Consider the following 20,395-nt stretch of genomic DNA (forward strand, 5'->3'; position numbering starts at 1 on the left):
CAGTGATAGTTATTGTAGCTGCTAGTGTCTGACACAGGGTTTTGCTTCTTGTTGCTGATATTATATACATGGAATTTAACATGCAGCGCGCACCGACTGATCACTCAGTTGTTTTTTTGTGTACCGTCACTGAATCTGTCTCGCTGCAACGGGAACTCGTCATTCTCTGTAGAGTATAACTGTTGATGCACCAGCTTCATCTGGACCACAGAACTTACACGTGCTAGTAGGGGAATTCGGTTAGGTTCTCTTTGCAAGCTGTCTTAATCCATCCGTTTACACTCTAGCTGCATTTATGAGATAGCACTTGATACCACACATACCCTCCGGCTTGATAAAAGCTTTGCAATTATCCGGATCGGCCCAGGAAGTCATCCATAGAGAGAAAAGCACCAGGGACCATTGTTCAAATATTAGTATTCCGTTCTCATGACAAGAACTCATCAGCATTGGTTATGCCCTTCCAACACCTAACACCGCTTCTCTGGTAATTCAGCAACAGCTTGTCGCATCGCGACTTTGACACGGTGTAGGTATCGCATGCCATTACCTCTGCGACTGCCTCCGCTTCTATCTCTGTTTTGTGAGCACCATTCACTGGGCCGCCAAGTCTTGTGAAGATCATCCTAGTTTGGTAGATTTGTCAGCTAGGATGGCTGCCATTGATCTCGGCGACAATTATGTGACCCACTTTCGTCGCCAGGAGTTCAGATGACGGAAGCTAGCCTCAAGAGTCCGCCTCGGCGAGTTTACTAAATCGTTACTATACCTGTGTACTAGATCCTCGATTCAGGGTGCTTTACAGAGGCCAGAAAGAGCAGGCTCACTAATGGATATGGAAGGATCCTGATCCTTAGCAACTAGCGAAGGCTTGAACGTAATGGAGTTCAGGAGTAGACACAGCGGCAGTTAGTGTTAGTATACAGCTGGGCCTAATTTGCTTAGAAGAGAGAAAACCTAGACATTTCACTTGATATACACTTGTCTCCTGTACTGTTCTTGAATCTCATTGACTCCGATCGACAGGAAGAGTAGCTGCTGCATGGCACGCTGTACTTTTCTCAAGGCGCCATACGCAAAGATCTCACCGCCGGCCTGCCAGGAGTCAAGAATCCTACTGGGGAGGAAGGTGGCACTTGTTCCTCGTGGTCCTGGAGGGGTCAGCGAGACGATCGGGCAACGTTTCCTCCGGTACCGCTACTGAAGTCCCCACTGGCGCCCTCCGTGTCGACAGTTTGACAACGGCAGCGGAGATGTTGTCGAAGCAAGCGGCCGAGAAACAGCACCCGGCAAAGCTCAGTGATTCCGATTCCCGATGGGCTGTGACAAGCGACTCGAATGTCATTACCCTCTTGGCCAAGCTTGTCACATTTAGCTTCATTACCGACATGCTTATCACTTGTACAGTCAAGTTTACCGAGTCCGAACCTCGATTCTAGCTGGGAGCACCGTACAGACCAAGTGTGGTCTTTCTTCGAAGTCGACACTAGATGCCCTGTTCTTCCGCTCGGGTGTTGAGCAAGCAGACACACGAAGCCCACAATATGATTCAAGAGGACCTTGGACCGTGTCAGCACTCTGTTGGCCAGCTAATAGTTAGCTCTTAGTCAAGGTGACAAGACAAGCTGTTTAGTAGCATCAGCACTCGGTCGTATTGGCCCACCCGGTGTACGCTCTCTCCAAGGTAGAGGAGCCGGAACACCGGGTTTGCGTCTCATTGGTAACACGACTACTCTGAATCATATGAAGATCATGTTTCTTTTGTTCATCTTGGGTTCATCCGTGGAGAGGGTTGGAATCGTGCTTGCGTAACGAGAGACATCTACCCCTATTGACACAGCTACGCTTCACCAAGAGTGTGGCTTGTTGCGTGGTACTGGCGGATTGCGTCCAAGAATATTTTATTCTCGTCAGAGAGCTTTCTGCGTCTCAAGCAGCGGGGTTTCCATTATATCGGCGGACTTAAGTGACTTGGGACGGGGAGGGCTGGCATCGGAGGAAGAACCGAACAGTTGGGACGAAAAAAAGTCCCAGTAGCTTGGAGTCAGGGTGGTCTATTTGCACGAGATGCCAAGAATCAAAAGAGACTGAGACCACATTTTATTGCCTTTCTGAGCGCTGACAGTTGACCGTAAAATCTCACCCCCATATAATGAACTGTCTAGGAGCCTATCCACCAAGAAAAAAAAAAGAACCACGTTATGGGCTATTACAGGGGTTATCTGGACAAACGCTGGGTCGGTTTCTTGGGTCAAGGTTCCCTGGAGTGAGATTTTACGGTATTGAGTTTTCATTCTAGCTAACAAGGTTTTCGTCCGATATCCTCGAGCGACCTCGATAGTCTGGAGAGAGGTGGGTATTAGTAGAAGCCAAACTACGAAGCAAGTGTTGCTCCGGTCCGACTCTAGAGCTAGAACGTGGACTCGAGATTGGGAGCTCGTCTTAGATTAGTCCTGACTGCTCGGTACACCGGACACCACATCAGCACGGTGCCAGAGCGTTACGTCGCGGGTGGCTTGGCTGTGCAACACTGGCGACACGTTTCATGCATGCCGGATGAGCCAGGGGCGGTTCTGCATCGCCATGGATGTACATGAGTGAGTGAGAGAGAGGGTGTCTGCACCCAGATGAGCTGCTCAGGCTCTACCGACCGCACACGCAGGACATTGGTTCACACGGACGATCGGGGCTGCTCGTACAGCGCGCAGTCGGGGCACGGCGTAATGCCACCGAGTGAAGCAGTCGAGTTATGTGCAAAAAAAACATGCTTCTTAGCGTCGAAATAGGCGGAAAATGATGAGTCAAGGGCGCGGCGGATTTCAAATGACGGAGCAACTTCACTGCGATAAAACCGGGGCGCAGCGCAGGTGCCAGAGCACAGCGCGCCAATCTACTCCGCCGTGGTCTCGGCGGAGGACCCGATCTGACAAAGATTCCAGTTTTGATCTGCCTGGTGTCTGGGTGTCCAGGGGGAGGAGGAGGAGCAGTGAGCGAGGCGTAGGGCTGACTGCTTCACACACTTGGTAACTAAACGACTTGCTGTTATGTCCCCCGATTAGTCCCCTTACGCCATACGAAGCCGTGGCCCCCACTGTACAAGATATTATAGCACGTAAGGTAACTAACTAGTAGGATTCCCATCCACCACCACCCACTCACTCCCTTGTGTGGCCCCCCATTCCCATGCATTCCCATTCCCATTCTCCTGCCCAGTCTGATTCATCATGATAACGCGCCAGGTTGAGCCGCTAGTGTGTGTCCGGCCGGCAGAGAGAGAGAGAAAAAATAAGTTTACCGTGTCCCACAATCCCACACCAGAGAGACTTCAAGCCCTGCTTACGGAGCTAAGCCTAACGTCCATGCCCTACTGCCGGCTTCCCTTGTCTCGACTCAGACTCAGACACGTAAACTTCGAAATGTCTCCGATTGGCCCTGGCCATCACTGCGCTGCCTCTTTTTGGCAGTTTCTGCGGTCTCCACACACTCCAGGCATCCCGGCCGGGTCGATTGCACACCCCTTCTCTGACTGTTTGACCGAGAGATGGCTGGCCCCAAGGCCCCGGGCGGCCGGGCTTGTCACCTCTCTTACCCCCGGCCTGCCCATCTCCTCCACCGCGTCAAGCATGGGCTATCCGTGTCACTGGTGACGCTTAGAATGTTAGTCTGCCTCGATGAGCACACTCTGATCCCTTCCATCGTGCCCTGGCTTGGTCATCTTGTCATCCAAGCATGCGTGTTAGCGCGTCCACTCCGACAGCCTACGGAGTTAAAGGGACTTTTGGATTACAAACGGAGGTAGCTAAGGTAGGTATTGACGTGCTTGACGGGCAGCCTTGCGGACACTTTCTCTCTCTTGCCTGGCCCCCCGCCCATGGAGATGGTTATCTCTAAATCTCATCTCATCTCGGTTATCTATATAATGACCCTTGCCTTCCAAGGGTCCGCATCTTCCCTTGCTGTTTTGTTCTCCATCAAGTATAGCATTTATACCAGGGGCTCAAAGAAGCCTTGGAGTATTCCTTTGAGGGTCTCATCGCTTTGACTTGTCCCTCTATCCATCTCCCTGGTCTTACCTTATCTTCAGTTGAATGTTACAGGCTCAGCAGACAGTTAGCTTGACCCACGATACCCCCAGCACCATGACTTCCACCCGAAGTAGCGTCGTCTTCAGCGGCGACGAGACTACTCGTGCACCGACCCCCAACACGCTCGACGAGGCTCGCCTGGAAAAGCTCGAGTCTCCTCGAGCTTCGCCTCGCGCCTCATCTCCCGTGGGACCAGCTGCCGACCTGAAGAAGGAATCCGACGGCAACAGCAGCGATGGCGAGGGCGACACGGCCCGCCAGCAGACCGAGGAGGAGTATCCTCAGGGCATCCGCCTGGCATTCATCATCGTGGCCCTCGTTCTCAGCATCTTCCTCATCGCTCTGGATATGGTAAGTTTCTCTGTCCATCCAAGACGCGCCTTCGCGCGCGCCGATGAGGCCATCCACTAACACACGAGTCAAAACGCTAGACCATCGTCGCGACCGCCATCCCCAAGATCACCGACGAGTTCCACGGCCTGGACCTGGTCTCGTGGTACGGCTCCGCCTTCTTCATGTGCGTCGGCGGCTTCCAGTCCACCTGGGGCAAGGCGTACAAGTACTTCAACCTCAAGGCCTCCTTCCTGCTGGCCATCGCCATCTTCGAGCTCGGCTCCCTGATCTGCGCCGTGGCGCCCAACTCGACCGCCTTCATCGTCGGCCGCGCCATCGCCGGCGTCGGCGCCGCCGGCGTCGGCTCCGGGTGCTACACCATCATCGGCTTCGCCGCCACGCCGCAGAAGCGGCCCATGTTCACGGGCATCGTGGGCGCCGCCTACGGCATCGCCGCCGTCATCGGCCCGCTCGTCGGCGGCGCCTTCACCGACAAGGTCTCGTGGCGCTGGTGCTTCTACATCAACCTGCCCATCGGCGGCGTCTCCATCGCCATCCTCGTCTTCTTCTTCTCGTCCCCGCCCGCGGCCCGGCCCGTCGAGGCGCCCCTCGCCGAGAAGATCCTGCAGATGGACCTCGTCGGCACCGCCCTCGTCATGGGCGCCATCATCTCCTACCTCCTGGCCCTGCAGTGGGGCGGCCAGACCAAGCCCTGGGGCAGCGCCGAGGTCGTCGGCACCCTCGTCGGCTTCGTCGCCATCCTCGCCGCCTTCGCCGCCTGGGAGTGGTGGCAGGGCGAGCGCGCCATGATGGCGCCCCGCCTCGTCCGCCAGCGCACCGTCATCGTCTCGTCGCTGTTCGCCATGCTCTTCGCGGGCTCCTACTTCGCCGTCATCTACTACCTGCCCATCTACTTCCAGAGCATCGACGACGTGAGCCCCATCATGTCCGGCGTCCGCAACCTGCCCCTGATCCTGGCCGTCTCCGTCGCTACCGTCTCCTCGGGCGCGCTCATCTCCAAGACGGGTCTCGCCGTGCCCTTCCTCGCCGGAGGCAGCGCCCTGGCCACCATCGGCACCGGCCTCATCTACACCCTCGACATCGGCACGGGCACCGGCAAGTGGATCGGCTACCAGATCCTCGCGGGCTTCGGCTTCGGCTTCGCCTTCCAGATCCCCATCATCATCATCCAGGCTACTACTACCCCTGTCGACATGGCCGAGGTGACGGCTATCCTGCTGTGTAAGTTCTTGTCTCCCCAAACAGAATCTTAACCCAGACCAATGACTAACATTCATTCCTCCCCCTCCCCACAGTCTTCCAAACCGTCGGCGGTGCCTTCTTCGTGTCGGCCGCCCAGTCCGCCTTCCTCAACACCCTCCTCAAGAGCGTCGTCAAGTACGCCCCCGAGGTCGACCCCTCGACCGTCGTGCTGACCGGCGCCACCGAGATCCGCCACGTCTTCCCCGCCTCCTCCCTGCAGGGCATCCTGCTGGCCTACATGGACGGCCTCAAGGTCACCTTTGCCCTCGTCCTCGCCGGCACCGGCCTGGCCTTCGTCATCGGCCTCGCCTCCCGCTGGAAGCGGCTCAACACCGAGGCCCTCCAGGGTGCCGGTGGCGCTGCCTAAATGGTGGTGGTGGTCTATTTTCTTTTTCTCTCTTTAAAAGATTTCCCTTTTACTACTACTTTCCCAGTAGAGAACTGTCTTTGGTGGTGATAGAAAGGAAAGGGGGGTTTCATGATTGTACGAGATGGGAATCGCATTAGAAGGAATGTTAGAAAGTGGGATGAGATCTTCATATGATCATGGGAAAGGAAACATTGGGCGGTGTTTAGGAGTTTTGTCTTTTCTCTCTTGCACTCTTTTATCATCAGAGCTTAAAGCGCATCAACTTGGTCACAGGAGACCGTAAATAATAAAAGTAATACCAAGATCACTTCTCTTGAGAGCTTGACCAGACGAAACTCGAAGTGAAAATGATACGGCTTGGTACCACTGGCTCTGGATGAGAGAGGCCCTGTATTTCAGCAAGACTCTCGCTCAGCCTGACTGCCTGGTACAAAATATTCAGCCCGGCCATCTCACCCGATTGACTCTTTCCCAACAAAGGCCTTCCGGGTAAACCATACAGCACACCTTTTGGCCAGTATGGGATCGATGCCAGAATCCCCCGATACAGCAACTCAACGCTCAAACCAACCGACGCTCCATCCTATAAGAGCCTCTTGCCAACAGCATGCAAATGAGCGCCTACTCCGATTCAGTCACCACCAGATTATACCCGCCAGCTACCGTTTGCGGTGGACGAACGCGAGATACACGCAACGAGACAAGATTTCAGATCTCGATTGTCACTGGAGAAGGGTGAGTATTCAGCTCAACTACCATAACAGGGAACCCAGCTTACATGTCGTAGACTACAGCTTCGTCGAGGGCAGCGCACAGATTGCAGACCTTGAGTACGACTTAAAGCCATCAATACACACACACACATCCAAGCAGGCCGTAATTATAGTTCAACACACTTGCAGTTCTGTGATCCGCACCCTCCCGGCCTGCCCTCGCCAACAATCCTTCATTCACGACCACGAGCCAAACAGACCAGGTCTGTTGGACGAGAGTCGATCTGAGCTGGATTCTCCCTATCCTATGTTCGAGATAACCATATCGACGACAAAGCTAGGATCCTTTTGCTAGCTTCGACCACCAACGTCTGGAGAAGTCGTTGCTTCTGACTGGTATCCCGAGTGCGAAACTGGCTTAGATGAAGACACAACCCTCACAGCTCGACTAGAGCGTCGCCGAGAAGTCCCACGGGCAGTTATCAGAGACTATACACAGCACGCCATGGATCCGACTTCACAAACCCACGCACTATTCGGTATCGATTCCTTTTGGGTGCTGACTTGACCGTTTCGAGGCCAGACTAGTCGACCAAACCCTTCATGTCGCCTTCTGCCATCCACGAACCGAGGAGAAAAGAGGCAACGATGCTTTTCGAGACACCTAAACCATTCAAGACGAAATCTGATATTGTTAGATAGTATTTGGCTAAATGGATGGGCCAAACTGCTTGTTTCTACGATAGATCCAGTTCAGAAAGCCATCTTACATCATAAAGCTGCTTCAAGGGATTTCTTTTTGATACAGTCAGGACTCTAACGCCTTCGTGACTCACTGTCACCCTCTGGTCAACCATCGAGATCAACCCGGGTATCGTCTGCGCCTGCATGAGGGCCCTCCGCAGCATCCTGACCTACTTCTTCCTCGGCCTCACGGGCGCCTCGGCGCTGGCGAGGCACCGCAACATTGGGGGCCGCTGTGCCAGAGCTCCGACTCGTCGAGGTCGTCGAAGGCAAGGAGTAAGGACGGCAGCGGGAAAGCGCAAGAAGAGTGCCTTCCAGCATAGTGTTTCGACGCCACAACAAGAGCAAGTAGAGGGAGCAACAACAGAGCAAAGGAAAGAAGAAGGATAGGATAATTCATTGGCACAACTTTACCCCGAAGGAACAGCACTGGGTCAAGAACCCGCCTCTTGCCAACGACACGGTTATCGAATACAACGACGAGTCTCAACGCGCACGTCTGCGATCACTGCAGTCTGTAGATGAGATGGTGGGACAGCACCCCAGAGTGTTCGCCTTGCAAGATCCATCTGGTCATGCATGGATACACTATAGAGCCGCAAGAGAAGTAGTCGTTATCTACGAGAAGGTCATGATCTAGTACAACCACCGGAGCAAGAAGTGGTGTATTCCCGTGTATTCATTTTCAGCTATGGACCGATGTGAGAACGAAAGGCAATATGGAGTGGATGTTTCTCGAATATCAACTCATGCTAGCTCTGGCGCCGTGGAACTCCGAATGGTCAAATCTTCCCTCTGACAGTTTCCGTCTTGGTAAAAGCAGGGACTGTAGCAAAGCCCAACTTGCGTGCACTTGTCAACAGACACACAGTGGACTCTTCTCCAGTGAAAAGGCGCGTATGTATAGATCAAGCGATGACGAAGGTCTCGCTCTGGAAGACCCGGACGGCACCGTCACCCCAGATGCCCACAACAGCCATCAAGAAACCGAGACCGGTCATGGCAGTCTGCACGACCTGCCTCTTCAAGAAGCCCTCCACCTCGCCGCGCACATCCTCGCCGTTCATGCGGACCTCCTCTTCCACCTCGTTGGTGTCCTCGGAGCCCGCACCCTCGCTGTGCGAGTCTCCGAGGACCTCGTAGCTGGCCTCCATGCGGGCCGCGCGCGCGGCCGCCCGGTCCTGCCTGGCCTGTTGTCTCCTAGCAGCAGCGGCCGAGGGCGACGAGTGCGTCTCGGGGGTTCTCGGCGCGAGGAAGAGGTAGGGCGCGACGAAGTCGCTGGTCACGAGCCGGGAGCCGATGACGAGCAGGGAGGTGTAGAGGAGGTACGGGTGGCGGTAGGCGCGGGGCGACCGGATGTAGGCCAGCATGAAGGCGCCGGCCGAGACGGAGGCCAGGGCCCGGAGATGCCTCTTGGCGGTATCGGCGAGGTTGCGGAAGGCGCGGGATGCCGTATCGGCGGAAGGCAGGGTGAGGAGGGTCGGGACGGTGAGGGTCGAGAGGGTGTAGGAGAGGCCCTGGGAGATGGGATGGGGGTGATCAGTTCTCTTTCTTTCCCAAAACACTCCTGTCAAAGCAACTCCTTCCACATCGCCGCCTTTGAATCCCCCAAGCCCACGAGCTGCCCCTGCAACTCCTTGAGCCTAGACCACGCCACCTACCCTCCCAGACCCAGCCTGGGACTTCCTTAGTTGGGTGTTTGTTTCTCACGATGCCACCACGGCAGGCACGGCCGGCGTGTCTCTTGTTTCGCCCTCAAGCTTCAAGCCTGACCACCACACAGCTTCATCAACAAAACAAGCCGCTGCAAAGAGCACGCAAGCCCTATCGTGGAACGCTGCATCGTCGGCGGGCGACACTGGCCGCCGCGGCCCACATGACATGAGGTCATCCAGGCTGGGCCGCGTTTGCGGGGAACCGGCCTTTTACCAGCTCAGCTCCCCCCACCAGAGTTCCCTCTCCAGGCGCAAGCAACGCCCGGCGCACGCAAGGTGAAAGCAACAGGAAAAGGAGGCAACTTACCGTCAGCAGCCCAAGAGACACGGTGCCGACCAGCTTGAGCACGGAGATCTTACGCGACGCCATCGTGAGAGCTGATGGAAGCGGGATGCGCAAAGATGCGTGACGTGGTGCGAGGGTGGTGTGGGAAAGAGCAGGAGGGATGGCACCGCACAACAGAGAGAGAGCGGCTTACCTCTCTGTTGGTCCAGTCTTTATGGGCCCCGTGGTTGGCTAGCAGCATGCGTGCGCTTGTCCGGGCCAAGCAGGGGCAATCACGCAGTTCACTCGACCCGCATTCGGACAGCACAGCGGACGGAACGACAGGGCCCTACCTAGCACACCCTTGCAGGTACCGGCGTGGACCTGGGGCGGCTGCAACCAATCATACCGGCTCTGAACATCATCGTCACTCATTGTACTTGCACTCAAGACTACCTAGGTACTCCGTACATTGACTCTTTACACCACATTTCACGGCAACTACAAGATGATCCAGTCAGCTCTCCAAGCGAGGAGATGGAACAACCCTCAGCAGCATGGCAGACTTTGGCTGGTGTGCCACATCAATGTGTCTTGGCGCGACCACTTTCAACCTCGAAGCTTCAGTCATCGGACTTAAGGGACTCAACAACTAAATGAGCCCACGGAGCCGTCGTGCACCGTGCACTTACTTGGTCCGCCCCGGCTCTCACGCTTCCGAGCCGAGCCGGAGGGTTCTATACGGCAACCTCAATGAGGTAGGTTCTATGACCTTGACGAGTACATTATTATTCTTCTCTTGCTATTTTTCCTCTCTCTGTTCCTTCTGTGCCCTTTGCCTAGTGCCAAAGTCAATTTATTACCACAATGAGCCCAAGTGGGCAATGCCAAAGCGCAACAATAGCCTTGCCCCCTATTCAGACCAAACCCCCCCGCTAGTGGCAAGTCGTGCACAGCACAATAGCCTCAAGCTATTCAGTCTTCACACTGCACAATCTGCATCTGATAATTGCATTATCCTTATTACTTGATATTCGTGTTTTGAAGATGTTTGCTCGGTGTGCCTGCCGACACCATTATAGCCAATCCCGCCGCTGCATTCGACAAGAGCAATGGGAGAATAGGGGCGCACGCATTCTATTTACAACTATCCCATACACAAAATGCCAGCTATTGGCCCTGTGTCATTGTAGGCCATTGGAATCTAGACCTCTAATCGAGTACAGCCTCGCGACAATGCGGACTGTCCCATACTACATTCTACAATTGCACCTGGCGGCATTCAGGTTGCCTTCGAGACTCAGATCCTCTTGCCCAGAAGTCTATAAAAGGGTCCTTTCCTTCCCACATCTTCAAGACTTTTTCTCTTCTTCTTTTCTTCAACAACATCCTTCTCATCTTTGAGGTCTTCGATCTTTTCAAACTTCAAAGTTCTCTCGTATCACACACATCCTTTAAGCTTGTAGCTTCAACCACAACCTCCACGGCCAAGCGATCTTCAACTGCCAAGGCATCTGGAGTCGACATCATGTCTGCCAAAGACATCAACGGTATGAAGCCTTCTACACTTCTTCTCCATTGGCACAAGCTAACTCAGGAAAGACCTCGCCCTTATACAGGGCGACCATGACGCTCAGTCCTCCGTTGCGACCGATGCCATTCAGCACACCGTCTGCAACGGTACCGGCGTTGACAACCCGGGTGATGGCGGCGCCGCCGCCGGAACTCCACCTGACACTAACCATAGCACGGACACCCACGTCCCTATGCTGGATGTCAAGGGCGTTGTAAGTCTTCAGCCCGACCTTGCTATGCAAGGATTCGTCTCTAACAAATGACTTAGCCCGTTACTGCGGACACCCCTCGCGAGGACTTCGTGAGCCCGGCTGCCTACCTTGCTTATTGTCTGCAGAGGTAAGTTTCTCAACCAGATCCCCAACCTGGACCTCACTGGCCTTCATCAGCTCACCTTTCTTCGCCAGCCCCACCGTCCAGGTCCGCGTTGGCAAGTCCACCGCGGGCGACCTGGTTGGCCCGGTCAACATCGAGGTGCCCAAGAAGCTTCTCACGGATGCTTCTCTGCCCTTCAAGTCCATGCTGACCAGCCCCGTTTGGACGGAGGAGCGTACTGACGGCGTTGACATTGCTGAGGAATTCGACTTGAAGTCGGTCCTTTGTCTCATCTCCACCCTGCAGGATGGAGATGCAGACGCCTCTTTTTGCACGCTTATCGGTGCGTACGCCATGGCTCATACGTACGCATTCGACGAGAGCGTGCAGTCCATCTCGGACAAAATCAAGCAGGCTCATGACCTGCTCCAGTTGCGCTGGCTTGCCGACGCTCGCGCTGTTGCGATGCACGCAGAGCGCACCGGCACGCTGCCTTCGGCGGACTACAACGCCCGTCAGAAGCGCCGTATCGTCGACATTTCCGAGGCTTGGGTTCGTGTCTCCGAGATGGAGTATGGCATTCGCCCTGTTAAGGGTGATGTCTTCGTCCAGCTCACCCTGGACCACTGCCCTCGCCCGGTCTTGCGCGAGGCGTTCCCAGACCTCGACAGCGACTTCAAGGATGCCCTATGCCTTGCCGCCCTTCATCGCCTTCCTCAGTAAGCCGATGAACAAAAACCAATCTCCCTCTCGACTTCCCCCCTGCTGCTAACCGTGGACCGCGCCTCGACCACCGGAAACCCGGACGACTTGATGCGCAGTCTGCTTGCCTGTTTGTCTTTTTCTTCTCTTGATGCTAACCTGGAGGACTCCTAGTGATTTTACGTCTGCTGTTCTTTGGCTTGTTGTTCTTTCTTGCAAGGGTATCCAGTTCATTCTCGGCATGCTCGGCATTCAGTTCAACCCCCACAGCTGTCTTTTGCGTCTTCTGGATCGCCTGCCGTTGAAGGTGGACTGATCATCACGCACGACCTGATTCCCGTTGCTTGACCTTGACTGTTTGCCTTTTCTCGATTCCCATGGTTGCTTGTTCTTTCGCGAGGAGGAAACAGGATGGACTCGGATGAGATTGTGGCTTACGGTCGGCCGCTTCGGTCGATGACGACTCGGGCTTTTGTTTTGTTTTTGTTCTGTTCTGTTCTGTTCTGTTCTGTTTTGCCTGCTGCTTGGTATGCCTTGTTTGAACTTTTTTGACGCGGAAGGGAAGTACGGAGGACAGGGACCGGTCTCATGTCCCTGAGAAGGGAAGGGCTTGGGTGGAGGAACAAAGGGGGATAGGTATCATCGGTCTTGCGGAGGGGATTTGCATTTTTGTTGCGCGGAATAAAACTGTTTGCATTTACTGATGTTGACCCCAAATGTGCCATGTGAATGCTATTGTGACTGTGCGTTGCCCTGAAGCGGCATAGAGCGTACATGTAGTTTGGTCGTGGTATTCTACGCAACTGGCTTGCCCATGTTGCAGCTATGCGACCCAAGTATGTACAGTAGTGGCTATGATCTGATCTCGAGGTTTCCTAGGCGCCACAGGGAAACCGTATACCGGGAGTGTATCAGGGAAGATGGTATGGTGCCCGGACCATACGAGAGCGAATGTCCCTCTCCCACGGACAGACTTCACGGCTGGTCTGCCTGACAGGTCCATCACCCTGCTACAACCACATACAACCCCCCCCTCAGTATTAGACCTTGGTTTCATCAATACAACAAGACCTCCCCCTTTAATCAATCGGCAGCTTCCACAACCCATCGCCCAGGTAATGCGCCTCCTCGATGACGGGCCCCTTGCCCTTCTCCTTGACCTCCTTGGTCCCCTCCACCAGCAGGCCGACGGCGCAGGCCTCCTCCTTGCCCTCGGCCATGACGACCACCGGCTCCCCCTTCTGCAGCTCCCTGCTCCAGTGGCCCTCCTCGTCGGCGGCCTGCTCGCCGTCGGGCATCTCCCGGGGCCGGGGCAGCCTGCCGCCGGGGCTCGTCAGCCCGGGGGCCATGAGCGTCGCGCCCGAGAGCACGAAGCGGATGGCGCCGCGGTCGATGCGGACCGTGGGGAACCCCCGCGGGAAGCGGTGGACGAGGCGCAGGTGCGGGATCAGGGGCTCGTCGCGGTGGATCTCGACGAAGAGGGGCTCGCCGTCGGCGACGTAGAGCGTCTGCCGGTCGGGCAGCTTGACCGACTCGAGCGACGACTTCTTGGGGAAGATCTCGTCGGCGTGCGGCGCGAGGAGGGGGTAGGTCGTCAGCAGGGACTGGCGCAGGGAGCGCTGGATGGACGACTTGAGCTTCTGCTTCGGCGCGGCTTGGATGCTGTTTTTTGTTGGACAGAGGAGGTGGTTAGTTTTCTTTGGCTATTTCGAGGATTCGGACTCGGATGGTCAAGGGCAATACTTACTCTTTTTTGAACATTTTGGGCGGATTCGATGCGGATAGACAGTGAGAGATTGGGTATCCAACTTCCAGGGACAGAATTGGGGCAATTGTGATCAATGATGTGTCAACATTGAAGTGTCTGGAGAGATCGTTTCGTCGGCACGGTTTATCGCGACGTTGACATCCAACGGGGAAAATATGCTGCCCCTCCAAAGTTGACCCTTTGGTTCGATAACGGGCATTTGGCGGGGTAAATTCTAGAACTCAGCGCTGAGCTTGCGCCAAGATCGACTGGCGGGAGGCTGGATCTTATCGCGACTAGCGCATCGATAGCAGTGATGTCAGCGCATATCACGCGGCACGCCGGCGGTAACCGGTTTGTTTTGCTGTTTCAGCAGGAATGATAGCTGGTTTCCGAGCAGGTTTAGCGGGCCAGGTGTTGGCGGAACCCTCCAGCTTCCACCTGAGAGTTCACTTGTGGTGGGGGATACGTCATCATCTACTCGGAGCACTTTAGGATAGAAGCAAAGCATCAAAAGTCTGCCTCTTCTCTCCCTCGAACACCATCGTCTTTTGAGATTTTGAATTCTTACACAACTCAGCAGCGATAGAACCTGCACTCGCATTGCTCTTGTGGAAACCTCGCCAAAAAACCAAGACCTACAAACACCCCTTCACCATGCCTCTCGTCGTCCCAGGTGTGACCACCAAATCCGGTGACAAGACCGAGGAGTGGTCCAACAAGCTGGTCGGAAAGAAGCTGTCCGACGGGGCGTCTGATGAGATCGTAAGCTATTCTGCCCCATTTGCAGCTTTTGAACAATTGCTGATGTAGTATCCGCCGCAGAACTTCTCCAAGCGAGACCTGCCCCAGCAAACCCGCGTCATCGAGCCGGGCCAGATGGTCACCAAGGACTTCCACCCCGACCGCCTCAACATCCACCTCAAGGAGGACGGCACCGTCTCGCATGTCAACCACGGCTGAGGAGATAAGAAGGTCGATGGGGGGACAGTAGCCGTGTGCAATGAATAGGACGAATGTGTAGGAATAGACTTGGGTTATGCTTTTACTCGGAGTGTGATGACCACTGTGTCTCTCAAGATGCTGAGCTCGCTCTGCCCCCGTTGAGCGACGTTACATTTGCCCCTTGGCCGTTGAACGCCCCCGGAAGCTTGCTAGATGTCCACGCAGACTACTCATCGGCATAGATACATCTTTTCATAGCTTGAAATCCGCATTGGTCTTCTCCCAACCCTTGTTCGTAGGCTCCATGTCGGCAAGCTTCTGAGCGAGGTCCATCTTGAGGGTCTTCGGGCGATCCGTGCAGAGCTCGTACACTGTCGTCAGATTGAACAGGAGCGTATGTGACGAGTACCCTGCCGCCACCAGCTCCTCGAGGACCTTCCTTCCCTGGACGCATTTGTCAGCCTGATGATGCCTCCCCATCCGCCAGCGATGGACGCCGGGGCCTTACCTCTTCTAGTCTCCCTACGTAGAGGAGACACACAGCCATGTTCACCCCGACCATCTCGTCGTCCACCTCCTCCTTGACTTCCTTCCACCCTTCGAGCGCGCTGGCATACTCGCCGTCGGCCATGTCGCAGAGGGCCGCGACTATCTTGCCATGCGCAGCCTCTCCTTCTCCCCCGGGCACGCACCGCCGCGCGGCCGCGACGTCGCCGAGGTGCAGCCACAGCAGCGCCCGCGCCATGGCCATGCGCCCGTCGCCGGCGTCCCGCAGCGACGCGAGGTGCGCCGCCGCGCCCGCCAGGTCGTCCATCTCCACGAGCGCGCCGGCGACCCGCACGCCGAGCTCGCCCAGGCGGCCGCGCCACAGCTCGCGGGCCGAGTTGTCGTGCCGCGCCGCGGCGGCGGCCAGCGACGCGCGCGCCTCGCGCGCGAGGTCGTAGTAGCCCATGACGGAGCGGCGCGGGTCCCCGAAGCCGATCGACTGCAGCCGCACGTGCAGCACGCGCAGCTCCCAGGGCGCCAGGTGCGCGCCCGTCACCTCGTCCGTGTAGTAGGCCGAGCCGAGGTCCTCGAGCGCGCGCGCCTCCTGCGCCGCCAGGGCCGTGGCGTCGACGAGCGTCAGGCACGCCAGCCGCGTGTAGAGCAGGCCCAAGATGCGGCCGTGGTCCGACGGGTCCGGCGGCGAGGCCGCCGCCGTGCCCGTGCCCGTGCCCGTGAGAGCGTGGGTCGCGGCGATGGCGGCGGCGCGGAAGTGGCCCCTCGCCAGGAGGTCCTCTATGGACGCATCGGGGCTCGGCTGGTGGGGGGAGTTGTGGAAGGCGGCGGGGACGGTCAGAGAGGTGAGCGGGTGGTAGACCTCCGGCCGCAACAGATAGGAGAAGTCCTTGGGCGGAGCGACGGCCGCACGTGGAGGGGCCGGCGATGCTGCCTGGGAACGCGGTAGCGGAGATGCCGGGCCGCGTCCTGCGCGGCTTGGTGATTGGGAAGGCGTCAGGCGTGCTGCTGACGAAGCAGACACCGGGGACATCAAGGGGTTGCTACAGTCGTGTGAGACAAGACGCAAAGGGCGAGAAGATAGGCAAGAGGTGTGCCACTCACTCGTCAACATCGAGAGGTCCTTTAGTAGAGGACCGTGGTCGTGTTGCTGTCTTGACGTCAGCACGTGCTGCCATGGTTCAGAATGGGTATATAATGCACTGCAGCATCGGGGTGTGAAAGCCAAATGGCCATCTAGGTACTCCGTAGGCATGAAACCAACGGATTGATGGAGGCGGTCAAACTGACCTTTTGTGGCGGATTTGTTCCGGCTATGGCCGCGTACCGGCAAGCCCTGCGACTGTTCCATAGTACGCACTATTATGCCAGCATTGTCTGAAGCATCCACGGAGAGAATCTGCTGATTCGAGATGACTAGCAGTCAAGGAGATGACCTGTCGAGCCCTGAGATGTTCAGAGGCCCACAAACAATAGCTCATGTGGAGCAAAGCGCATATATGGAAAGCTTGCCTGGCAGCTGAACACAGCTGGCGAGTGCTACATCACACCAATGTTATAGAAACAAACCCAACTCGAAATTTACACCTGTAAGTATGGTATGGCATGGCTAGAGACAGTAAAGCCGTTGCATCAAATGCTTGAATTGGATCTAGCTAGGATTTGGGAAGGTGTTATTGGTGGTATCGTGTTGTCACGGGGAAGCATCTCCGACCTAATGCAGGATGTCATGTTAGTCTCCTTCTCCTCAAGGCTTGATCGCCGAACATAACAGCTTCTCCATGTATATGGCGATAACTTCATTTCTTCCTCTCCATTCGCTCAAGATCCAATGGGTGAATCTAGAGCCGCACAGAAGTAGCCTGCCTTGCTGGTTCGCGAGTTGCGTCTCGAGAATACCCCGTAGCTGGCACACGAAGTTGATGGAAATAATAACGGTTTCCTCTGTTCGATACGAGGATACTCTCCTGCATAATCACAACCAAGAAAACGTGTTAACCAACAAGATGAGAAATCGAAAGAAGGCGATGCAGCTACAGAGAAACCCTGAAAGGATCCCAATTTTCAATGAGAGCACATAATCTACGGCCGTCAGCATCACTGCTGGCCACATCTCACAATTTCATACCCACATGCCCTGATTTAGCCTCGCCAACTGCGTTCGATCGCAAACGAAGCTAGAGAGGAGGAGATGGCGCGCACCCTAGAGCACTGGAAGTGTCGTGTTAGCTGCTGGCTGAATTAGCTCCCATGCTTTGAGGTGATCGGCGACATTGATGCCGGCATGCCAGGGCCGGACTCTTTCCCCGTGCACTGACGCGCTTCTTGTGCGGAGGGCAGGGAAAACGGCGGGTAACCTCTTCCTTGCTCCCGCACCCAAGCTTACCAGATTCGCCGCCCCACTACCCGCAACAACTTCCCCAGACCTGCCAGTCGCCTCTTCCGAGTCTGCGGGGATGGCATCCGACTTCCTCGTGCCTCTAAGAAGGCTGACTAAACGGGAATTAAGATGGCTCCCCTCGCCATGACTACGACAGAGACTGGTTATTTCCCCCGTTGAGGGCACCGACACGTCTCATCCGACCCCTCGTCACTCATCAACGAATCGACTGCTACCTGTGAATATTGAAAACTGCTCCAAACATTGCTCCCAGTATGACCCTGTCCGAGGCTGGCGATCCTCCACTGTCGCCGCCGACCTCAGATCCTATCTCTCAGGTCACATCCCGTGAGACAGAGATGGAGTCGCTGAGTCAGGAGAAGCCATCGTTGCCATCAAGACCTCGTAAATCATTCTCCAAGAACATCAACCCCGAGTCTAGCAGATCGGTGTTGTTCATGGCTGCCGACAAACTGGAGCGGAAGCGGAAGTTAGACAGGCACAATCAGCGGACAAGCAGGTAAGTCGTTCACGATATACCCAAAGCCGAACACGATGGGGATGGCTACTGATTTGAAGAGATCAAGGGCCAAGACGAGAGCTCGCGTCGAAGAACTGGAAAAGGAAAATGAGCATCTCAAATGCCAGCTTGATGCTGCTGAGCGGTCCAAAACCCGGATGCAGTCAACCCTGGAGCGCATGAAGAATTGCATCCGCTCATCCTATGCTGCCATGATGGACATGGACGAGCTCGGCGAAGTTCACTCATCTATAGAAAGCCCTGCCAGCTCTACAGGTACGAACTACCTCGCCCCTTATGGTCCTCTCAGATAGCACCGCTTACTCTCGCTGACTGAATCCACAGGGGCAGCCCGCTCGAGGAGCTTGACAAATCCTCAGGCTTTAGTATGGCCTAGCCACCAGACCAGTAAAAGACGGCACAGCAGCTCTGTGAGGCCACGCTATGTGCACGGAAGCCACGCAGACGGGCGTGGGCAGTCAAGTAGTGACGAAAACACGACAATGCAGTATCCGCTCGACGTTTTGAACAGCGGCCACGCAAACTCTAGCGACGCGCTGCCTCCCACCTGGTCCTTCACTGATGCGCTGGCGGGCTTCAAGTACGATGTGCCAGCAAGGCCGTCACCGCAGAACCAGCCGGTCTTAGATCTCGGCGCCCTGGACTTCACTTTTGGAGCCATCAACCAGGACATTGAGCCGAACCCCGATCCGTCTGTCGACGAGCCATGGTCCGGGAGCCTCGAGCAGGCCCTGCATCATGTACGACGGTCAAGCCGCTATTCTATCTCACCCCCCGACCTACCCATCTGGTCGATCCCAATCAAGCATCTACCGCCACAGAATCAGCTGGACCGCTTGATGCAGAGCATGGCGGACACCCTGGCAGCAAACTCACGTGGCATGTCCTCGTCCGGCATCCACACGCCGACCTTTCCCTCTGTCCAGTCACTGCTCAACCTCGACATCGAGGAAGGGGATGAAGACCAATCTCTTCCCGTGTCGACAGCATTATTCGAGCATGGCTCCTCCTGGACGGCCTTTCGAGGGTTCCCCGAGAAGATCGCCATCCTCCACTGCATCGGACGTCTTGTGCGCTGGCAGGTCCAGCCTAACCGTGCCAACTGGGACGCCCTGATGCCGGGCCTTCGTCCCACCGATGCGCAGCGCAGCGTCCCCCATCCCTGGTGGGTAGACACCCTCCAATGGGGCCGCGGGCGCGACCACATCATAGAGCAGAAGAACTGGGCCATATTCCACCAGCTCCGTGGGGTCTTCAATGCCAACTTCTCGATCAACTGGCCCCACAGCCCCCACGACATCCTGGTGCCCGGGGCCCAAGGCGAGATGGTGCCGAGCCCTGCCTTTCTGGAGCACATACGGGACACTCGCAACTGGACCATCGACGCCGAGTGGCCGGAAGAGCTTGCCTTTATGCGAGAGATTGCGCCAAAGCAGGTTGCGGAGTTGTGAACGGGGATGGGTTGGTTGGTGGGTGGCGAACTGAAGAGTGAGCTGAGGAAGTCTGAATTCATCTAGGGTTGTAAGACTGTTGGGTTTTAGCCGCACTGAGAATTGTATTGTATTGTAACAAGACGTTGATTTTGGGCGACACTGGTCCTGACAGGCTGACGTTCTACGAGGTTGAATGCTTGTCGCCCACCCAGCCAGAAACTTCCTTAATGGTTTTCTATAGCACCATATCGTACACAATCGTGTCAGTGCATAATGCTTCCCGGATGCCGTGGACTTTTTGATGCGCAGGGTGCGGCGCATAGGCCAGGACGTCCGCCTCTGTCTCCATGACGGTCATGAGACCCATATCAAAGCCTTGAGCCCGATGGGCGGTAGACGCCAACACGCCGCCCATCTGAAACGACCGCAATCCTATGTTTGGGCTTGGTCAGCTTTTGTAACATTCGCATATTATGGTAAGAAAATCTCACCTGGAATCTGCCCTACCATCTCCTGACCAGCTGTGCGTAGCTCAGCCAGTTGAGCCTCCGTGACACCCGGCTTGAGCTTGAAGAGTACTGCAGCCACAGGTAAGTATATTCTCAGGGGAGGTCGCTCGGAAGGACCTACCAATGTGATAGATGGGCATGTTGGCGGCCTTGGTTGTACGGATTGTTGAAACAAAAGAAACCAAGCTGCTGATGGAAACACGACTTTGGCTGTTTAAAGCTCGGTTCAGGTTGCCGAGTTTGATCCAGTGTTCAAGAGTCC

General features: G+C 55.9%; 8 protein-coding genes across 8 annotated transcripts; 4 read left to right on the forward strand and 4 right to left on the reverse strand.

Moving 5' to 3' along the window:
* Positions 1 to 4,139: 4,139 nt before the first annotated feature.
* On the forward strand, positions 4,140 to 6,048 carry E0L32_006847 (uncharacterized protein; the record flags this gene model as incomplete). Its single annotated transcript, XM_031141525.1, has 3 exons — positions 4,140 to 4,436; positions 4,517 to 5,660; positions 5,735 to 6,048. 3 exons carry the CDS (start codon positions 4,140 to 4,142, stop codon positions 6,046 to 6,048), a joined length of 1,755 nt encoding a protein of 584 aa, XP_030994146.1.
* A 2,368-nt stretch (positions 6,049 to 8,416) lies between these two features.
* E0L32_006848 (uncharacterized protein) lies at positions 8,417 to 9,593 on the reverse strand (the record flags this gene model as incomplete). The annotated part of the gene is made up of 2 exons (XM_031141526.1): positions 8,417 to 9,025; positions 9,531 to 9,593. The coding sequence occupies 2 exons, from the start codon at positions 9,591 to 9,593 to the stop codon at positions 8,417 to 8,419; spliced, it is 672 nt and encodes a 223-aa protein (XP_030994147.1).
* Positions 9,594 to 10,651: 1,058 nt separating this feature from the next.
* On the forward strand, positions 10,652 to 12,101 carry E0L32_006849 (uncharacterized protein; the record flags this gene model as incomplete). The annotated part of the gene is made up of 5 exons (XM_031141527.1): positions 10,652 to 10,677; positions 10,920 to 11,038; positions 11,091 to 11,275; positions 11,332 to 11,402; positions 11,453 to 12,101. The coding sequence occupies 5 exons, from the start codon at positions 10,652 to 10,654 to the stop codon at positions 12,099 to 12,101; spliced, it is 1,050 nt and encodes a 349-aa protein (XP_030994148.1).
* Positions 12,102 to 13,159: 1,058 nt separating this feature from the next.
* E0L32_006850 (uncharacterized protein) lies at positions 13,160 to 13,841 on the reverse strand (the record flags this gene model as incomplete). Its single annotated transcript, XM_031141528.1, has 2 exons — positions 13,160 to 13,742; positions 13,828 to 13,841. 2 exons carry the CDS (start codon positions 13,839 to 13,841, stop codon positions 13,160 to 13,162), a joined length of 597 nt encoding a protein of 198 aa, XP_030994149.1.
* Positions 13,842 to 14,484: 643 nt separating this feature from the next.
* On the forward strand, positions 14,485 to 14,790 carry E0L32_006851 (uncharacterized protein; the record flags this gene model as incomplete). Its single annotated transcript, XM_031141529.1, has 2 exons — positions 14,485 to 14,592; positions 14,641 to 14,790. 2 exons carry the CDS (start codon positions 14,485 to 14,487, stop codon positions 14,788 to 14,790), a joined length of 258 nt encoding a protein of 85 aa, XP_030994150.1.
* A 234-nt stretch (positions 14,791 to 15,024) lies between these two features.
* E0L32_006852 (uncharacterized protein) lies at positions 15,025 to 16,448 on the reverse strand (the record flags this gene model as incomplete). The annotated part of the gene is made up of 3 exons (XM_031141530.1): positions 15,025 to 15,216; positions 15,281 to 16,313; positions 16,375 to 16,448. 3 exons carry the CDS (start codon positions 16,446 to 16,448, stop codon positions 15,025 to 15,027), a joined length of 1,299 nt encoding a protein of 432 aa, XP_030994151.1.
* A 1,477-nt stretch (positions 16,449 to 17,925) lies between these two features.
* Positions 17,926 to 19,642, forward strand: E0L32_006853 (uncharacterized protein; the record flags this gene model as incomplete). The annotated part of the gene is made up of 3 exons (XM_031141531.1): positions 17,926 to 18,170; positions 18,232 to 18,446; positions 18,516 to 19,642. 3 exons carry the CDS (start codon positions 17,926 to 17,928, stop codon positions 19,640 to 19,642), a joined length of 1,587 nt encoding a protein of 528 aa, XP_030994152.1.
* Positions 19,643 to 19,859: 217 nt separating this feature from the next.
* On the reverse strand, positions 19,860 to 20,273 carry E0L32_006854 (uncharacterized protein; the record flags this gene model as incomplete). Its single annotated transcript, XM_031141532.1, has 3 exons — positions 19,860 to 20,056; positions 20,116 to 20,202; positions 20,255 to 20,273. The coding sequence occupies 3 exons, from the start codon at positions 20,271 to 20,273 to the stop codon at positions 19,860 to 19,862; spliced, it is 303 nt and encodes a 100-aa protein (XP_030994153.1).
* Positions 20,274 to 20,395: the final 122 nt, after the last annotated feature.

Source organism: Thyridium curvatum (assembly GCF_004353045.1).
Source record: "Thyridium curvatum strain D216 chromosome Unknown NODE_40_length_362384_cov_81.811220, whole genome shotgun sequence".
Classification (NCBI taxonomy): domain Eukaryota; kingdom Fungi; phylum Ascomycota; class Sordariomycetes; order Thyridiales; family Thyridiaceae; genus Thyridium; species Thyridium curvatum.